This window comes from Vidua chalybeata, chromosome 3 (genome assembly GCF_026979565.1).
Source record: "Vidua chalybeata isolate OUT-0048 chromosome 3, bVidCha1 merged haplotype, whole genome shotgun sequence".
NCBI classification, from domain to species: Eukaryota; Metazoa; Chordata; class Aves; order Passeriformes; family Viduidae; genus Vidua; species Vidua chalybeata.
The window spans coordinates 103,798,822-103,819,367 of NC_071532.1; the positions used below are offsets into that span (position 1 = coordinate 103,798,822).

At 36.4% G+C, this 20,546-nt stretch overlaps 1 protein-coding gene across 10 annotated transcripts in view; it reads right to left on the reverse strand.

Annotated features, from left to right (window-relative positions):
• Positions 1 to 204: 204 nt before the first annotated feature.
• Positions 205 to 20,546, reverse strand: part of PUM2 (pumilio RNA binding family member 2) — a 71,256-nt gene continuing 50,914 nt past the window's right edge. For 5 of the 10 annotated variants that reach the window (XM_053937086.1, XM_053937087.1, XM_053937082.1 and 2 more), the window contains exons 13-21: positions 17,021 to 17,257; positions 10,489 to 10,756; positions 9,810 to 9,939; positions 8,133 to 8,267; positions 7,735 to 7,872; positions 5,960 to 6,085; positions 5,302 to 5,423; positions 3,843 to 4,035; positions 205 to 3,130 (exon numbers count right to left, since the gene is read on the reverse strand). In XM_053937086.1, coding sequence (XP_053793061.1) covers positions 2,999 to 3,130; positions 3,843 to 4,035; positions 5,302 to 5,423; positions 5,960 to 6,085; positions 7,735 to 7,872; positions 8,133 to 8,267; positions 9,810 to 9,939; positions 10,489 to 10,756; positions 17,021 to 17,257 — 1,481 coding nt within the window. In that variant the 3' untranslated portion in view covers positions 205 to 2,998. The remainder of the gene's footprint in view (positions 3,131 to 3,842; positions 4,036 to 5,301; positions 5,424 to 5,959; positions 6,086 to 7,734; positions 7,873 to 8,132; positions 8,268 to 9,809; positions 9,940 to 10,488; positions 10,757 to 17,020; positions 17,258 to 20,546) is intronic. The other 5 variants (XM_053937081.1, XM_053937083.1, XM_053937079.1 and 2 more) reach the window with 3 other exon arrangements.

Below are 20,546 nucleotides of genomic sequence, written 5' to 3' on the forward strand. Positions count from 1 at the left end.
TAAAGATGTATAATATAGGAAGGTTTAGCTGCTTAAAACTGGCCTTTGAAAATTTAATGATCTAATCCAGGGTTCTTCAAAAATTGCCCAATTCCCATCAGAACAAGTGAGCAAGCACCTTCCCAAAACTGAGTTCCACAGACACATGTAAGTCACATAACTGAGAATATGGCTGGTTTCCTACAGGAAAAACACAAGACCAGATATATTTCACACAGTGTTATTCACACATTTTCATTTTGATTTTTACAATATATACACGTGAACATTACATTATTCAATACGAGCCACCTGGAGTCAAACCTAATCAAACTGGTCCATAAACGATCTATATCAAAAAGCAATACTTGAGCAAAAAGTCTAGTGGTTCTACCCAAACCCTAAAATAGTTGAAAGGAAATCCAGTGATTTTCATGTTCCTGGATAAAATTTGTGCACAAATGATCTCAGGAGAGCAAGTGGAAGATTATACTCAAGATATTGAAAGCACCAAGGATGACAGTTACAGGACTGTTTAAATTCAACCATGGCATGAGTGCTGCAGGGACAAAGTACAGGGACATTATCAGTTTCTGTCTGGACATCCCCAAAAGCCGGACGTACTGTCTTATGTGTTGAAGGAATGCCGGCTCTGTGGATTGCAACACACGGCACAGGTACACAGGGTAAAGATAGTCACTGAGAATTGATGTGTCCAAGGAACTGGCTATGAAGTCATCCTTCGGGTGACTACAGGAAAGCTCTGGCTCCAATGACTGGGCTGGTACCTCGGGGGAGGAATTTTGTGAACTGCCATGCAAAAACTACTTGGCAATTAGAATTGTGCTTACTCAAAATAACGAGGCCTACCACTTCATTTCATGCAGGCACTGGAAGTAGGCCAGAAGAAACGTTGCCTTTTGCCTATTAAGGAGTTATCGCTACCATTAGAAACGCAGCGCCTCAGATGTCTGCTATAGTAACAGTTAGGTAACCCTGGTTATCAACAGTAACATGACAGAATTCCTCATACAAGTTTATACCACTACTATTTTCTTTCTAATGATCACACCCCTACCACAACAGCCTTTTATTTGATCAATGCTCAAGACGTGGCTTCCAAACTACCACGTTAATCAAACCTTTAGGTTAAGCCATCCAAATGAACATTTTACACAAAATACTTACTTCAACAACATACAAAGCACTTTCTTTATCTTTCAGAAACTGAATATACAAAGTAAGCTTTTTCCAAAATATTTCCATAGGCAAAGGATTAAAAAGGATTTTAATTATACACATATGGTCACAATTCTGCCTTAAAAAGATCATTGGGAAATGTACATAAGGCCGCTTGTATATGTACATCATCTTTATGTTACTGTTACAATGTCGTATGTCCAGAGGAAAAAAATCGACAGTATCATACATATTTGCTTTACGCTGCGAGAAGGCTATTCAAAAATACAGTACTCTTCTGTACAAAAAATTCATGCCACATTTATTAAGATGGAAGAAGCATTGGTTTCTGTAATAACCAAATATTTCAGTCCACTTCTTACTATGCTTATTTATCCTGATTTAAAATTTGAACAGATTGATTTCCCAAAGTGTCCATATGAACAGATTCAACAGCTATGTTATAAACAAAACATAATGTTTCTCACAATAGATAAAAAGAAAGCCGGTTTGTATTTTTGAAACCATATAAAGATAGAATTTTAAAAAAATCACTCTTGGTTTGCTGAAATAAATTTACATTATACAACACTATATGCCAGGGGGAAAGAAGGGAATGAGGATATGAATATACACTAAAATGCAAATTTTTGTCCCAAAAAGGAGTAAAACAAATTACATTTACAGCATGAAGGTTTACAAATGTACATCTGTACAACCAAGGTAAGCATCACTACTAAATTAGCAAGGCTTTGTAATAAACATCAAAAGGAGAGATTTGTTTTCAAACTGTAAACTTACACCTATTAACTACACGTATACAATGCATATATTTATAGGAAGCAAAAAGCTATCTGAATATTTAATCAATCATGCTTAAATGTTGAGCTATCAAGTTTACTTTTCAGTGGCCCCTTCTCTTTATCATTACCTATTTTTCGCATCTACAGTGAGAAAGCAAAATAAATGCTCAACACTTTCAAATCCTTACAATTCTATATGCAAAATAAAAAAATACGTATCTCTACTCTTCCCGCGTTGTAAAACTGACTGTATTGTTAATACAGGGTTCACTCCTTTTCCAAAAGAGTACTTTGCTGAATGGAAGTACCACCATCATTTTAATCCCTCTACCTTGTACAACAATTAAATATATAAGTATATACAGCACTTTATTTTTAATACATTGCTAGAGAAAACCTTAGGGCATGATTTAAAAAAACCTGTATCCACAGCAAGTGCCAAAACCTACTCTCTTAAAGTTTCCATCGTTTTGTTCTTCCCTACTTTAATTTGCTGTGCCCTGTTTATTTGGATAGGATGTTGTGAACCACCAAAACACAACTTAACTTTTCAACATGTTAAATAATGTTTATGCAGCTGATCAATTTTAATCTGGTATAAAAGACTTCACACAAAAGGGAAAAATAAGGGTTAATTCTATATACAACTCTATAAACCTGTTGTGCTATGATGCTGGGTAGACCTACCAGATTGCAAGCCAGTGTATTAAAAGAATACTGTACTTTTTCCCTTTAAAAACTATTTCAGTGACTTTACAAGGTAAAAATTTACAAAATATGTGACAGCTATTTTGATACAATTACATCATATACAGGCATTCTGTGCTTTGCCAGCCATCCAATCTGATAGGTCTCCGGATCAGGGCTGGAGATATTTTTTTTAACAATTCACTCCCCAAAAATATACACAAGAATAAAAATTTTACAAATGGATGAACAAAGTCAATAAATAGATTTAAAAAAATCAGAACATTTAGAGTTAAGTTGTAGGTTTTGATAATTCACAATTTGATTTTTCTTCCATTTCTCTTTGTCTTTTACAGCATCCCATTTGGTGGTCCACCAATTGGCCCCAAATCAGCACTGTTCTTCAGGTAATACTTTTCCAGCTTGGCCAGAATGTGTTTGCCATAGGTGTATTTACGAAGAGTCGTGATGTGGGGTCGAATCTGTAATAAGAAACATGTTTGGCTTTTAAAACATCCACACTTTCAAGCAGAGGTGACTACACTTTGAAAAAATTATGCAAAAAGATGCCTGTATTTCAAAGTGCTGGAAGTTTCTGGAAAGATGTAAAATTGATGACTTTGACTCATCAAATAACTGCTATTTCTGTTGCAGGAAAAGGGAGGCAGTACTTTGTGGGAGAGCCCTGTTGGTGACTGGGGAAGGCAGAGCTCCTGCAGGAATATCCTGGGCCCTGTGTTAAATAGCCTCCAGCTATTATGGCAACAGCACACTTCTCCATGTCTGGATATTCTTAAGTAGAAATGTGCCTGTATGCTAGGAAGTGTGGGAATCTCTTTTGGGGGAACTGCAGAGTGGATTTATACCCACAACCAGGAAATAAAAAGATAAACCGGTATTTCTTCTGTTATATTATTAGTGACAAGAGATACTACATTTTCCTGCTACAAGTATTTTCACATAAAAACTGGCATAAAGACAGGAGATGAAATCCAACTATTGAAACTTTCCTTTTTTATCTCAGTGCTCAGAGACCTGAGTGTTTTCTGCTTTACCAAGCTCCACTGAATGTCATGGTTATACATCAAGTTCTAGATTACAGAAGCGTTGGGTTTTACATCTGCAGGGAAAGGTGCTTTGGCAGAAAAGCTCACAGACACATTTCTGAGTCACTACACGCATGCACACGCATACCTTGTGCATTATGATCTTCCTCTGGGCGGGCTCGGCCATGTCGATCATCTTCTGCACGACGTAGTTGGCGTACTGGTCCTTCATCATGGTGTATAAGGCACTGTGAGGGCCGTCGTTCTGGCAGCACACCTCGTCGATCAGCAGGGCTCGCTCCGCACGCGACGCGTGAGTCACACATTTTTCTACCACGTTGCTGAAAAATAAGGCAAGTCCATGATGGGACTGGAGGTGTAACATTCTTCCAGGTAACTATTATCAATTTCTCTGGAAGTTTATCAGTTCTTCAGGGTTCTTAATGCCAGTAAAAAGCGTACTGCAAATGCATCAATTCCTCATTTCCAAATTTCCAGTCTAATGACTGAGAAGTTAGTCACCACATCACTATTACTTCACCCATGTGACAGGGTTATTTTCTGATTATTTAGTAGGAGAGACTTTTCCATTGAACCTACATAGGTATAGTGGACTTCAGGCTGCAGATGTGTTCTAGCACATCTATTCTGGTTGTGGGCCCTTTGAACACACAACAGAGAAAGCTACGTATGAAGATTCTTGCTTTTTGAATAAATGCACTTTCTAAGAGCATGCCTGCATCAGAAATTCCATCAAATATTCTTTTGTAGAGCAAGTCTCTGACTTTCTGTTTTTATTTCAGAAGCTGGAAAGGCCATCAAAGCTTGTAACACAGCAAAATGATCCTGGGTCCTAAATTTTTGCTTTAGAAATTAAGCAAGTTAGAGGGTTATGAAGAGTTCTATTCAGGCAAAAGAAAAATGGAATCCAAATAAACTAGTTTGCTAGCAATTTTTAAAACAAATGCTCCCATAGTCACAGTGCATTTCTATGTCGTTCTGATGACAAGGTCTCACTAAATAACCTAGAATGAATTCTGAGGTGTATTTTTCCTTCACAAAAGGCATATAATCCATACTTCAGCAAAAAGCATGAAAGTAGGAGTTTTAGGTTCCAATGTCAGAACAGTTCAGGTCTCCTACAGCAGTATTCCAGACTTTCTAAGACAGAAAATCCTTGTCAGACTGAACTACCACTTTTTAAAGCTAGCCTTGTTATACTTGCAGATTGGTAGGCTGGATTAAGAGTCAGCAAATCCCAGTTTATCATCAGCGCATCACTCAAGTTCCAGCAGAGCTTTTCACCTGGCTCTGGGCATCCTTACATGAAAACTTGGAACTTGTTCCCTGCATTTGCACAAAGTGAACAAAAGCCATCCCATAAACCCACAGAACCTCTTGTTTTGCTACAGAACATTTGCCTCTTCCCTTCCCCAAACCTAGTATAAAAGTATCACTATCATTCATCTCTATAAAAATATGAAATTTCAGGAGGTAAGATAAAAAATTAAAAAAAAATCATATCCCTTTTGTAACACAATAAATAAACCCAGTGTTACAACTATACAATATTAATGAATCTTTAATATATGAAAATTGTGCAATACCTGGCAAATTTGTGCTGACTCAGAGCTAGAACTTTTCCTCTTATTTCTGAAACGATTTTGCTTTTGTCTTCAGGACGACCATGCTCCAGTACATGTTGAATAACGTAATTTCCATATTGATCCTGAAAATAAGATGACTTAAATTTTCTTTTGTGTTCATACCAAGTAATAAATACTGACAGCTTTTGTACATGAGCATAAAGTATGAAAGTACTATTTGCATGGATATAAGGAAAATACAGTAATGTCAACATTACAGAAGCAAAGTGATGCAAGAAATATTTAATCAAAAATTACTTAATGGACTATAAATTTTACATAAAAATGTAAATAATCCGTAAAACCAGTGCTTTGCTAGAGTATATTTTATCCTCTTTAAGAAAGAAGTCCTCAAATTGAGGATCATACTTTTTAACAGCTGTAATATTCCCCTGAATACCAAGCTACAGTCAAAAGTGTAAGAAAAATGCTTTTTATATCTTCTTTGCCTCCCAAGTTCCAAATTCATTTTCATTAAAACTATGAAAGGAAAGAAAAACAAGAAAATCAATGTCTACAAAACTAAAAAGAGGTAAATGCATTTAAACTAGGATACAGGAGTAAATTATGGCAACAAAAAACTCTGAAGTGCATTAAAAATGAGCCTACATGCACTGACCTGCACTAGCTGTTCTGTGTGCTGATGCAGTTCTTCTAAGATTGGCAAAGTCTGCTCAGCAGTGCAGTGCTCCAGAATACGCTGAATTACTCTACAACCATATGGATGAGTTGAAAGTACAAATACCTTGAAAACAGGATTGCAAACTGAAGTTAAACTGACCGAAGCTCACATCTATTACAATATTGCTGCATTCAAAATGGAACTGAATGTAACAACTACTATTAAAAAAAGTTTTGTCTGCCAAGACCAGAATTCCATTTCCAGGAAAGTCAGGAAAAGATGAAAAAGCAAGTTTTTATGTGTCAAGGATCTCAGAAAACATACAACTAAGAACCCAAGTGTTTATTACAATGTTTCTATCCTACATAGCTGCAAAGGAAAGCCTGTAAGTATGACCCTTAGGTAACTGCTGTTCAACTTTCAAGCTTTTTTACTTTCTTTTCAAATTTTAAGACTTTGACACTTATAAAAATAAATTAAATAATGGTGGCTGATTTTCACCAATTTCATATTCTACATAATAGGCTCCCAGTTACATATATAGAGTTTGTAAATAACTACTCAAAACATACAGCCATGTCTTGCTTATTCCTTCTGCTTGCCTCTCCCAAAGCTACATTTATGTTTTGGGGATTAATTCCAAAAATTTCAGTGTTGGTCAAGACTGAATACAGAACCTTGTAACCTTGTATGATTAGGCATCAACTCAAATGATGCAGACACAAGAAAATGATTAAGTAATATCATGTAAGTGTGCCATTTTCTATATATAATTACTTGGTGCTTCGGATGGATGTTCAGTACATAAACTCACACTTTAATCAAGGGGCTGTATTTACAGTTTAAAAAATGCATCTCCTGTACCTCATACACACTTTTTTGGTGTAAAAAGACCAAACCCTAGAAACCTTGGTATGCAATTTAGTACTATATACAACGGTAATTCAGGTATTGCTGTTGTGTAAAATGAGAAAGATATTGTAGATTTTATTAGGAAATATATTTGGCCATCCATTAAAGTAAAATTTAGTTATATAGCCAAGTTAGTAAGATTTTTACAATTCTTCTCAAGACTATAAAAGTACACACTTGTCTCAGAGGATTAAAATGTTATTTAGCTGCAGAACATTCACTAGCCTGCAGCATAGTATCAATCTTACAGTAATAATGTTTTTTTGGAAACAAAGCAAAAACCCCAATCTGAAGTAAACAAATACTACACCCCCTTCACACTAGTCCATATGAAGGGAACAGATTAGTGAATTTCATCACTGCAGTTCCTTAAGGACTGACATTCATTGGGAAACACTGAAAGACACATGTGCAACACAAGCAACAGGAGAGGAAAATGTAATTTTTAATGAAAAATATATACCAGAGAGCACATACGTTATTATTATAAAAATAATGGCCCTGCCAAGAGTTGTGAAGGAAATGTGAAATGGTGTTACCACAAAACACAAACACAAAGCCTGGGCATGCAAAGTCCCTTGTATGTATTTATATTACATAAATATTTATTATTATTTATAATACATATAAACATGTCTTTCTAGAGCCTTCTCTCCAACAAATTCATCTTTTTACAGCATATTAACTGTCTCGCCAACAGCTTCCCAATGCCATCATTCCCTTTTTCATTCTACTTAAAATAAGCTGAGTGCAAAGTGGCAAATTCTCTCTTGTACATGCAAATGATGGACAAAGACCTGCAGATCTTTTTCTGTGAAATCTAAGCAACCTGCAAAGAGGAAATGAACCACTGACACTACCTGTCCTTTGAATGCATCAATGATGAACTGGAGCGACTGGGGCTGAACACACTCAATGCATTTTTGTACAACGTGGTTTCCATTTTGATCCTTCACACATTTCAGAACATGGCCATCCAGCTCTTTCACCATTTCATTCTGGAAAAACAAAGATTATCCTTGTCTTTATGATGGTATTTCCCCCACCCTCCTTAAATGGGGAAAAATTTAATTGCATCCTGACTCCAACCTTCATATTCACTGGTGTTAACAGTGTACCTCAGTACTTTCATTTAAACAACTATTTTAGCCCCCAGGATATTTCATGATGAAGGGAATAATCATCAATTCAATGAAGTAAAAAGAGGGATACAATAAAAATAAATAAATAAAATTAAAAAAGCATTGCTCTAACTTACAATTACCTGCTGGTCAGGTGAGATTGACTCGAGTGCCTTCTGGATAACACGACAGCCATACATCTGGAGGGCCAATGGCAGAACGTGACCACGGATGCGTGTTGCTAGGGCTAACTTTTGATCCAGGCTTCCAAACTAAAAGAAAATAAATATGCTGTTAACAAACGAAGACATTACAGTGTGCTGGAATTTACACGTCAGAGTAAGTATTGTCAAGATGTACATGACTGTAATATTTGAATAATTTTTCACTTTGTGTTTTGGTGGGTATATTTATCAGAAGCTTTTCTTTTCTAAATGCAACATTTTGTAATATTCCACATCCAGTTCACATACCTCCTATCAAATCCATGACCTTCAAAGACAACAGAAGAAATCATATAGTTTATGCTTGCCTGTCTATAGGAATATTTAAGTGCAACTAACCACTTTTTAAAATTGTACTGGCAAATTGATCACAGGTCACTATTATGTATGAATCCAAATCAGACTTTCCATCTTGTACAGCATATCTCACATCTTGTAAGAGAGGTCACAGAAGTGACCAGCTGGACAACCAGCTGGTGGCATGGCAATATTCCTGCAGCATTGCTGAGAATTGTCAAACTCTACACCTGTAGTCAGCTCTGAAGAAAGCCTTACCAAGAACTTCACCTGCCTACCTATACAGTAAACTGAGGTCCCCTATTACATGTAAGGCCACATGCACTTTTTTCTTGAGAAGTGTTCTGCAGAATTAAGATGAAAACACTCAGCTAACAATGATTAACTGTGTATTCATCCAACTTAACGTTATGGAAAAAATAGCAAATGATGACCCTTAAGCAAAATCAAGATCTTTTATATCGTATGTCAGTGACAGTTTACAGAAGATGTTTTGACTGGTTATTAAAAAAGAAGTAAAAACAGTGTGCACATTAAAAATTACATTCTTGTTTATAGCAAGTATCTTATTTCTTACTGGGCGTTTTCTAGCATCACCTTCCCTCCACCACTCTTTGATATGGCCCTTGATTTAAAGTACACTATACTAGATACCCTTCCTACACATAATTTTTCCCAGGACACATGTATTACTTTTTTCTTCTCTCTGTAAGGCAAATCTTGTAATTCTTTGATAAATCTTTTTTTTTTTTTAACCACATAGTTTTTAAGAGAGGACAAATCTGTTTTAAATTCTAGTTGTAGTAATATTGGATATATCTTATGGTGGATACCCCTTACTCAAAACTCTTCTGCTTCTATACATTTTATGGGAATTTCCTCATACACAGCACCCAATGAAGTTCACACAGCTGTTTGAGTGCAAGTACATTTTCCAGACCCATTCTGTACCACGATGCAGTAACCAATAAAAAGCATTTTTCAAATATTTACGTTCCCTTTCATCTGCTCAAAGTCTCTGCAAGTTCTGCTCAGAGGTTTGTGAAGCTTCAATGTGCAGCCTGTGCATTCACTGGTGTTCACCAACACATGCACCACCAGTGTAAGGAGAAACCATGTCCATTATGGCAAAAAATACTGGGTACAGAACAGAAAACACCCAGGCAGAGTTACACACTTGGGTTCTGTGGAAGTCATGTAGAATTCTGCTACGGTGTTAAGGAAAGACCAGTTAAATTTAATCAGATTTACAGCACTTCATTTGCATGTCCATACTCTTAGTGCTATGCTTACCTCAAAGAACTTCTGTATTACATAGTTTCCAAATACATCAGTCATCAATTGATAGGCTGCTTGCAGGATCTCATTAAATACCATCTGGCGCTCAGCTGGAGTAGCTCGCTCCAGCTTTTGCTGTATAAATCTAAGTGCAAAAAAAGGTCCATTATGCTTTGCATCAACAGCAGGAAAAGCTCTCAAACACTGTTTCAATGAGACACCTCAACACTCTAAAGAAAGCAGTTAACATTTATAAAATTTATTAAAATGAAAGTAGCACCTCTGCATATAAAAGGATACATTTTAGTAAAATTAAGACTTTAAAACTTTCATTTGAAAAGCATTAAGGATGAAAAGAATAACAGTAACTAAGTACCTGATGATGTACTGACAAAAAATAGTTTTACATTCCAGATGCCACAGAGTTTGTTTTCTTAATCAATGCCTTTTTGATTCCTTAATACTAGAGCTTACAAGTCTAGTTATGAGGCTATTTTTACACTGAGAACTTCTACAGGCAGCTAAATTAATACTACTTTTACAATGAAATTTCTTAGAGAAGGTCAGCCTAAGAATGTGTGCTCCAAATTAAGATGCTTCGAATTAAGATGACAAGCACCTCATTCAAAAGTTTCATATTAATAAAACAATATCAAAGCAGTACAATATTATTAACTATTCTTGTAATAATTACCTAGAACCATGCTGGTCTTGGGAAAATTCAACAATATGCCCAACAAGGTCCCTTAGCTGTAGATTAGGGAAACGATTGTTTCTGAAATCTTCCAGCAATCGGCTGCGTCCAGAAGGCATAATGTCAGACCTACTGTAGCGGAGGCGCGAAGGAGGGAAGAGCTGGCTGGTGGAGCTAAAGAGACTGGAGGTGCTCGCTGCACTGCGATACTTGGCTTCGGCTCCAGGGGCTGCAGAAATATAGCGACCACTACCATTTGTCAGTCCTCCTACAAGGAAGCAGCTCTGTCAGTAACAGCCATGAGCAAAATAAGCAACAGCAAAACAGCAAGTGAACTAAAACTACAGATACACCTTGGAGCCAAAGAAAACAACAGTTTTGTCTCATTATTTATATTTACCTCATTATGGTTGGAGGAGTTAGATAGCTTTATCTTGCAATAAATAAAACCATTCTCCTCCTCATTTTTATGTGAAGGGCACCAGGAAAAGAAATGTCATTAGAAGAATACATCAAGGTAGGTAAAGTGAGCACCCACTCAGCCTTACAGAAACCTTAGAACTGGGTGGGCCTTAAGCTTAGTGGGCAGATTTCCACTTCACGAGTCATACTGGCTTATACCCTTGTTAGTAGTCTTGAAGTTAGCCAATTGTGTCAAAATAGACCATGAAATCTGAACTACCCTTCAGTCCCTACTGAGATACCTTTTCAGCTTACACTGTGTTAAGGGCATTTCTGGGGAGGTACATGTGGTGCCTCTTGCCAAGCTGTACCTGTCCTGCAGGTTATTTGATGACTTCAGCATCCCAAGCTTTCAATCTGGTACCTCTTCTCAGCACTAAATAGGTCAAATTTCAAACCAGATAACTAAGAATGCTCTTCTTACTATCAAACAACCACAGATACCTCAAACTGAAGCTCCTTTTAGAAACCTGAAGTCCTTTCCTCACTGCACAAACACTCACCACTCTCACTTCATCCTTCCTTACTTTCTAAGAACTGAATTGCCTCCCTGTGTCTAGGTCCTACTCCTGTTTGCTAGTGATTCCACCTAGAGTTCTTGTCACTCTACAGTCCTGTGCATTTCTCCTCACACCTTGCTCTCTGATCAGTGTGTCTCAGAGTTCAGTCACTCTGAACTCCTCCAGCATGCCTCTTCCCTCCACTTTACAACAGGCAGCAATTATCATAAAAAGCATCCAAACAATTTCCCAACTGTTGTATGATTTTTCAGAGGGATACTCTTACTATACTACAAGCAGAAAAACTCAAAGACAATTCCCACATAGAAACCTCAACTCTACTACTAAAATCAAACTAACGAAAGAAAAAAACAAACACTCCCTAAAAGTATTGACTATGAACTGGAAAAGGAAAGCATTTTGTCTCCCTGTCTAGGAAGTGACATTATAATTAAAGCCTTTTCAAAGTCAACAGAATAAATATCTACATTTGAATTTAAAACAAATTGCAGTATGTGCTGTTTGAATGGTGCTCTATTACCAACTTAATTTTTAAACAAGGCAAAAAAAAGAAAAATGGAACAAAAAAAAAAAAAAAAGAAAAAAGAAAAGAAAAGAAAAAAGAAAAACACAAAAAAACCCTCCCCAGCTGATTGTGCCCTAGCCAATCCTTCTTTTCCTTTGGTTCCAAGTATTTATAAGGCCAGGCAACAACAGTGTTACAGTGGACTGGCAATGTATTAATGGTAAAGTTATCTTTCTCAAAAGGTCAAATTCTAGTACCAGAATCTGAGATGTTAGTGCTCTGAAAAACACATCAAGCATCACATTTATTGCACTGTATAGTCTTATGCCCTAAAACAGAAATAATTAGTACTTATTTTATAATTAGTCTTCAAAATTCTGTGATAAACATCAACAAATACTTTGTGCCCCACAATACCATTTAAAAACCACTAGGTTTTCTCTTAAATTAAAGCCTCTTAATTCTCTACAGCCAGAAAAATCGTATTTTTCTAACTATCATTTTTAGTTTCCATTGAGAAACACTATGGTACTAACAAACAAAAGGAAAAAAACCCCCAACATTCTGCAGGTGAAGCAGTGTGCAGAGTGATGCTCTGCCATAATTTCTCCTCTAGGAATGGACTTCTAAAGAACAAAAAATGTTATGCAGCTGGAATGATGGTATTTCTCATCTGGACTATGTAAACATTGCACACCACTGCAATCCTGGCTTCCCTGTATGTGCTGTGCAGTAACACTATTTAGTATCACGAGAGGGCACCAGAGCCCATCTGAAAGGAAATTATAGGCTACTTTCCTGTTGCAGGATCACTATTACTCCACTGATCACATGCTCAATTCTGTGCCAGAAACTAATAGGGCAGTTTTGATCATATGCTCAGTCAACATGCACAGTCATAGAACTGAACATGTGAATCAGGAATTGTTTCAGCTTGGGTTTTTTTTAACTGAGCCTTCATCTCTATAAATTAAATGTGATAATTTATCCAGCAACTAAAATAGAAATTAAGAAATTTGGTAGCTTTTAACAAATATGCTATATATGTGTAATAAACATTTCCTGCTGAGAATTATTAAGCCTTTTTTCAGTCTACTTTGGGAACCATCACTTTTTAAGACTTGTAAGACAACTATGCTGCAACTGGGAGGCTCCTGTCTAGTCTCTGAGACTATTTCAGACAATCACATTAAGCAGGACAATAATACAGGAAGGCTGTATTAAGAAAGCACATCCATTGTGCCCAGAAGAACCTGTGGTACTCAGAAAGCAGAACCTTGTAAAAAACTGGATACTATTATAAAAAAGAGTAATTTAATTAGTAATTAGCTTTTTTTTTTTTCACATAACCTTTAATTACAGTAATGTTATGGCTCAGTGGCAACTCTGCAGATTTGAAAAACAGTAAACTCCCAAAATAAAGGCATATTGTCTTAGGTACTTATTACATGCAGACATAATTGTGAGTACAATGGCCTATTTTCTTCACCAAACTAGGAAAGCAACAGCCTAGATCTTGTAAGTTATTTGGGGAACATACCTACTGAACAAAACACTGAAAAATTAAAATACTTATTAAACATCAGTATAGCCACACAATTCCAAACTCTTGCAGAATGAAGTGTGCAGTTAATTATTCAGCTAATCAATCAGCTATCACTTCTGATCTCATAAAACAAAGATCTCCAAAGCACTGAGTAATACAAAGTTGTTTAACAGTTTAATTGAACCTAAACCCCCGTGGCTAATCCATAGGGAAGAAAAGGCAGAGAGATATAAAGGAGATATAGATCATCTAAATCAGAGCCTAAGTTTCAAGGACACAAAGCATGTTCAATAATTGACTCCTTAATATATTTGGTGTTAAGGAGAACATGAAAAAGACATTAAAAACTAGATCCAGGCACATTTATTTTGACAGCATTAGTCTGTTAGTATTTATCGAAGTATTTTTTCAATTATTTCTAATAAAGACAGAAAACACGTCTACTGCAGAGTAACTTATTTACGTGTGTCAGCAGTATGTTCTAGTAACACACATACACGCATATAAATGCTTTAAACTTAATTTCTATTAAGTATTTGTTCATCTGTAAAAAAGTAGCTTAATCTCATCCTAAGCTTAAAGCTTATTCTTCATATGGAAAATAGAATTACACATATCTATGTATGTTTTAGGAATCAATGCACGTGTTTACAATGACTAGTTTACTGCAGCCCTACAGAGGAGGGACACAGCTGAGGCAATGCAAAGCTGCCCCCACTGCCTTGCCAAGGGGCGTTTACTCTCACCCAGAACGACCATCCCTGAAGATGAAACATCAATCCCAACTGCTAACAAGCCTGGCTCACAACACACAGGAAATAATTACCTCCAAAACCCCAGATTTTAGAAACCCTACTCTACACCACAACCCTACTCTTAAAATGCTGCAATATACCATCAAACAGGGTAAGGATTACCAATCTAAAAGGATTTTTTATGACAATGGAAAACTACTTCCTCTTGCAGTTCCTTGTATTTGGGAGTGAAAGGGTAGTTCAAATTCATGACCTTACTGCTCCAGCTGATTACAGTAAAGAAGCAGTCACAGACAACTGACAAATCCCTTCAAATACAGGAAAACTGACACTAGCACAAAGTCATTAGCACATTCCTATTTTAATATGTTGGATAAAAGCTGGTGAGAAGAGATAAAAGCAGTAAAATGTCACAAATTTCTTGTAAAAGGGAAATTGTTCTTTTAAGCTACAAATTGCAGCAGTGTCTGACAAAGGGGTTATAAAACCATGCACCCTTTCCCAGTGTTGTGCTCTAGATTCTGGTGGCTGAAACAGGAGCAACCGAGTTTGATGCCCATTTAAAAACAAGAGTTAAACTTAGCTGAACCTGTTGGTAAAAGCAGGCAGGACAAGTTTGGAAGGTGGAGGGAGAGCTGCATTTGACAGGCATTATCAGAATACCAATGGAAAATGCATGCAGACATGAACTTAAAATGTTGTTCTACTCTGAAAAGTGACTACATGATAACCATACCCTTCTTAAAATACATTCCCTGTTTGATTTCAGGTATAACTTCTCACTTGGTGAGAAACCTTTTTTATTTTTTTTGTATGTGAGAACAAAACATGCTTCCAAGAGTGGTCGATGAACCCACTGAAATAAATATAACAAAACAGACAATTAACTGCAGAAATAGTCTTAAACTCTTAGATGATGCACTTTGAATGCAACTGTACAAAAATATGGCACACGGCAGAAAGGCTAAAAAAAATTACTGCATTTTTGTGAAAGCAAATATCCAAAAGTCCTCCATTGCCAAATTTCAGGCTGATTTTGTAATATAGCAAAAAGTTTATCAGTAATCATGGTCCACTTCACTTGGAGGATGAAGAGAACACATGGAAGCCAACAAGTGTCAATTTTCAGAGTACAACGGTATATTCTGGCAGTTACACAATGATCTAGTACATGATTTTAACAAGCTATTAGGCTTAGCTGACACTGCCAAACAGTTCAAAATGGGTCAAAGTCAGTATTTAACAATTTTTGGTGATAGAGGCAATCCTCTATACTGATCACAGTCTATTTTCTCAGAACTGGAAAAAATCTTTTAACATTTATCAAATGTCAAACAAACAAAACTTTGAATGTTTTAAATTTTAGATAATGCCTTCCAAAATTTGGTTTAAGTATAGTTTTCAGTAATATGAAAACTATGGTGAGAGTACTTTGAAAAGAAAGAAAGAAAAAGATTTCCATGATAACCCCATTGTCAGATGTTCAGAACTTTCTCAAAAGCCTCCATTTGGGCTGAAACTTTCCATGCTTGGTCTCAGCCCAAAGGTGCACTTTGTAGACCTGAAAAAGGAAAAAAGGTAAGTAAAAAAAAATAAAACGTGCTGAAACATCCCCTTGCCCAGTTTTATTTTGGGTATTCAGCACTTAACCTTGAAGGGGATACTGTACTGCAAATGTAATATATTTTAATTATTTAACCTTGCTATACAAATCACTCACACATTTCTCACTTTAGGTGTATTCCAGTAGGCATCTAAATTTTTTTTTCCTCTTTTATTTGCACTAAGAAGTATAGGGGATTATGCTGCCTATTGCAAGCATGAAACTGTGCACTGAAGTTACTGGAGCAACTGGCAACTCAATCTTGAATTACATCCAGTTTCACTGTATGATTTTAGCATCCAAATTAAATGACTGCAACTATTTGCAGCAGAAAAAAGAAACTGTACTAGGTAACCTCTGGTTAGAGGCATTATCTTCTAAATATACTGTGTATTGTGGTGGGGTTTCTTTTGATCTTTTTTTTTTAATGATTTTTTTTTAGGAAAGGTTGGGCTCCCATGTCATCTTACTAGCCAAAAAAAAAAATTGAGAAATTATTTTCAGCATTCCTTAAAAAATACATCTGATAACAGAGAGCCACCAGTAACAAGGCCTTTGCTACTTCTTTGACAAGTGCTTTTTTTTTGTCTCCTTCCATCAGTCTGGTGATAAACTACTGTCTTCCTGGCAAAGTAACTGGGCCAGGAGGTTGACCGATTCAAAAATCACCTTGCAATACATTTTACATTGAGAGAGAGCACTGCTCACTTTTCTACTTTATCATAGCTAGGGGCATTAATGGAAGTCACTTCACTGTTAAACACATCATCTAAAATGTCCTTAAAGTGGCAACACAGTGGAGGAGAAACAAAAATAATGCACCTTTGCTTGTCGTACTGTGGAAATATAATAGAAAAAGGACCAATAACTCTTACTGGGCTCTCTACTGGGCTTCTGCAAGGGAAGAAAAATCAGTTGTTGGCCTGATACTGCCAAAAGCTGAGTGCCCTCCACTGTCAAATCAATAAGCATCTGAACATGCTCTTCACCTTTCAGGAATGGCCCCTCTTCATTACGAAACTGTTTAACAGCAAAGGTAATGTGACATCTCTTATGCAACATATATTTTACACATATAAATACATACACACATACAAACAAAAAGTGTTTTTTTGGTTTTTTTGTTTTTGTTTTTTTTACCTAAATGCAAACTGGATGAGGATCCATGTGATGAAAGTGATGGCGGTGGCGTAAGTGAATGTCCTGGCGTTTGGCTTGGCAGAGGCATGCCTATTGGACTTGGAGAGGAGGAAAATCCCAGACTATTGTAAAATGGCTGCCCTATGGGTGCTAGGCTGCTACTAGATCTTTTGTACAAGTCAGAGCTAGTAGATAGAGAATCTCTCCTTGTGGCACTACTACTTGCAGAACTGCCAACTGAAGAAGAAATAAAAAGACCCTAATTACACAGTGTCAACTGAATAAAACCTATCCCCAACTACAGCTGGGCAACAACAGATGCGATCACAATAATTACAGCAATCGTTATGACAAAGACAATTACTGTGATAACCACACATGCTTTTAAATAAATCTAAGTGGGTATAAACATACCACTGGCAAATAATTTCACCAACATCCATGTTTTTCAACATTTCACACTAGACTTCTCATAGTAATATTACAGTACTCTGTTTTAAACGCCCAACTTCAGGCTTTGGGACAAATATTGAATTTTTAAGATTAGATTACACTGTCACTTTATAGGATAAATGATTCTAAAAATATTGCCACTAAATTATTTAATAATTTTTTTTCCACCATATATTATTAGTCAGACAGTGACACTCATTTCAGGAAAAAGTCTAGAGGAAATTAGTTGTTGTTTAAGGGTTCACAAAATAAGTTATATTGCTGTTCAGCTGTTTCTGAACTTTCTCATTTGTGAACCCCTCACCTGTAGGAAAAAAATGACTACTTTAAATTCCCTATGAGAATTATGGCTCTTAAAGAAGTATTTTGAAAAGGTATTATAAAGAGGGAGTAGGCCAAGAAAGAAGATGAGAAGCACAGCAGAGATAGGAAAATTAAGTGAGAAACTAAAAATGTGATTTTACTACTATCAGTGTTTCTGAAAGTCAAATTAGACTAGAGGCTTTGGATAACAGTGTATTAGTGAAGGACTGGTTATCCTGCACAGCAGCATTCAGCAGGGCGATGAACAGTCTGGGACAAATTAGGAGAACAATAAAAAGTTTTTAGAAATGTTAAATTCTAGTATCTGCTGCATACTAGTGAAGTATTAAACTAGAGTGCCTGTTTTAAACACTGAACATTATTATAATCATGAACCAAACCAAGATTATGGATATTTTAATAACAAATATCTTTCTTAAGCTGAATTTGGAAAATTGATTACTACTATTGACTACTTCAACTTAAAAAGGAAAGGTCAGAATTTTTACTTCTATAACCTTTATCTTTTTCAAGTACCTTCCTACTAAAGCTGGTGGCATGGAACAACATAAAGGTCACTTGAAACTTCCCATTTTTAAGACACTAATTTGTTTTCTCATAACATTAACAACTTGGCTAATATTTTTCATGGCAGGAACTTGCTTGGACAAAACTTTTAATAGAACTTTTGTCTAAACACTGCCATTTCAGAAATACTGGCAAAGAAAAGTGCTTTATCCTTACCAAAATAATCTAGCTCCATCTTTGAGTAGCTTATGCTTTCATTTACTCAGACCAAATATGCCAGCAACAGGAGTCCTTTATTTTCACACTCTTAGACTGGACTAAAAATCTTTGCAAAATCACAGTTCATGTAAGTTCAGCACAGATCTGCTACCGACTCATAGCTGAAAACTTAAACTCCTGACCATACACAGCATGTCTGAGATGCTTGATTAAGGTTGTGCTTGCAATTGAACTTCAATGTGCCATGTCACAAATAGACTTTGAAACTGCTGTCCAAGATTCCACCTTGTGTTGGAAAGGCCCATGAGGCAATGAGGAAAGGAAGTTTTCCATTTCAAGTGCCGGGGAGACAAAAGCCAAACACAAGAAGTAGACTAGGGAGAGGGGAAAGAGAAAAAAGGAAACCAGAAGGAGGAAGAGAGAAAGGTAAGACAAAGGAGCCAACAAAGAGACTGCAAGAAAAACTGGCAAGCACCTTCAGTGGGACTGAGGATGAGAAGAAAGCAGATCTGAAGAAAAGTTAGGTTGTAGAAGGTGTATGTGACTGTGGGGCAAAAAGACTGGAATAGTAAGCTGATGATGGGAACATCACACAGTACAAGTAGAAACAGAAACATACTTAGGAGGGAAGCAGGAGATAAATGTTGCCTGGAAACTGGGAAGGAAGACATACTAGAGGAGAAACCAGAAGGAAAAGATACTGGACTAACTAGGCAAGGAGATTAAGAATAAGAAACCAGAAGAGCAAATTAAGGCAACAGTTGAAAGAAATCTCAAGCTTTGAGACCAGCTCTACAGGCTCTGGCTCAGTGAACCATATAAATGTTAATACAGTGCTACATGATGGACTGCTATTTTTCCATTTTTCAGTGTTTCTTACTTGGCTACATTACTGCAGCTTAACAAGTTACCACAAAGCAGCTGAGCTGCATTTTCACACAAAAACAAGCAAAACTCACAAAACCCAGAAGATAAGTTGCACTAACTTACTCCTCTTCCCCCTTCACTAAGCCAAACCAATTCCTTTACAGTTGTTACAAGCCAGAAGGCAGCATCTGGAAAGCTGCCATAGTTGATCTAATTCTTGGCTACCTGTTAAGCTGCAGTAACTTATCATAATGTACCTAAATCTTTAAAATGGAGTATGAATAACTTTATTATAAAAGAACAGAGACTGTGAGCATATACAGTAATTTATATGGTATGTTTGCTACTTTCAGTTGTTACTTTGTTCAGTCATTCAAGCTAGAACATGCTCACCTTCGCATTTTTTTGCAGCTATTTTTGCCCCCTGCAAAAACTGAGAACATAAGGGCAAAATGTGTTCTGCCATCTATCAGTCTTCATGGCTATATTTTAACTGAAATTCAACATTTTCAACACACTGACTGGAATTACAAAGAAGCTGAAACCGTGTCATATAAAAAATTAAACTTTCAATTCGCCTCCATATGTATGAATACCACTTGTTTAAGTGCTCATCTGTGTAATTAAATTCATATATACACACAGGCCAGAACTCTAATAAATAAATAACCAGGAAGCATTTTTAAAGTGGCTATTAGTGCAGGTACAATTTATACTTGGCAGAAGGGCACTTTCAATATACTTTTATTCTAATAATCCTACTAAAAATATTTCAGGTTTAGATAGCACCTTTCATCACCACTTCTCAAGCTGCAAAAGCATGGGGCTCCTGCTTCCCTGTGCAAACTACCATGCTGTGTAGTTACCTGTGATTTAACTACCATTAAATCACCCTGGATACTGCTGCAAGATTTCAGCATGTGCTCTCTGTGCTGAGGGCTTTGGACAAAGCTCTGTAACTGACCTTTGCTACAAGAAAAAGGTTTAGTCTCCTGTGCCAGAAAAACCTATGTTGACTTTATTAAGTAGATACACAACTAAAATTTGCGTTCTATGGAGGTTCTTCAGATAATGCAGGATAAAAACTTTTATGACTTAAATCTATTCTATCCAGAGAACTTAAACAGTAGCACTGTATTAAATATATATATTTACT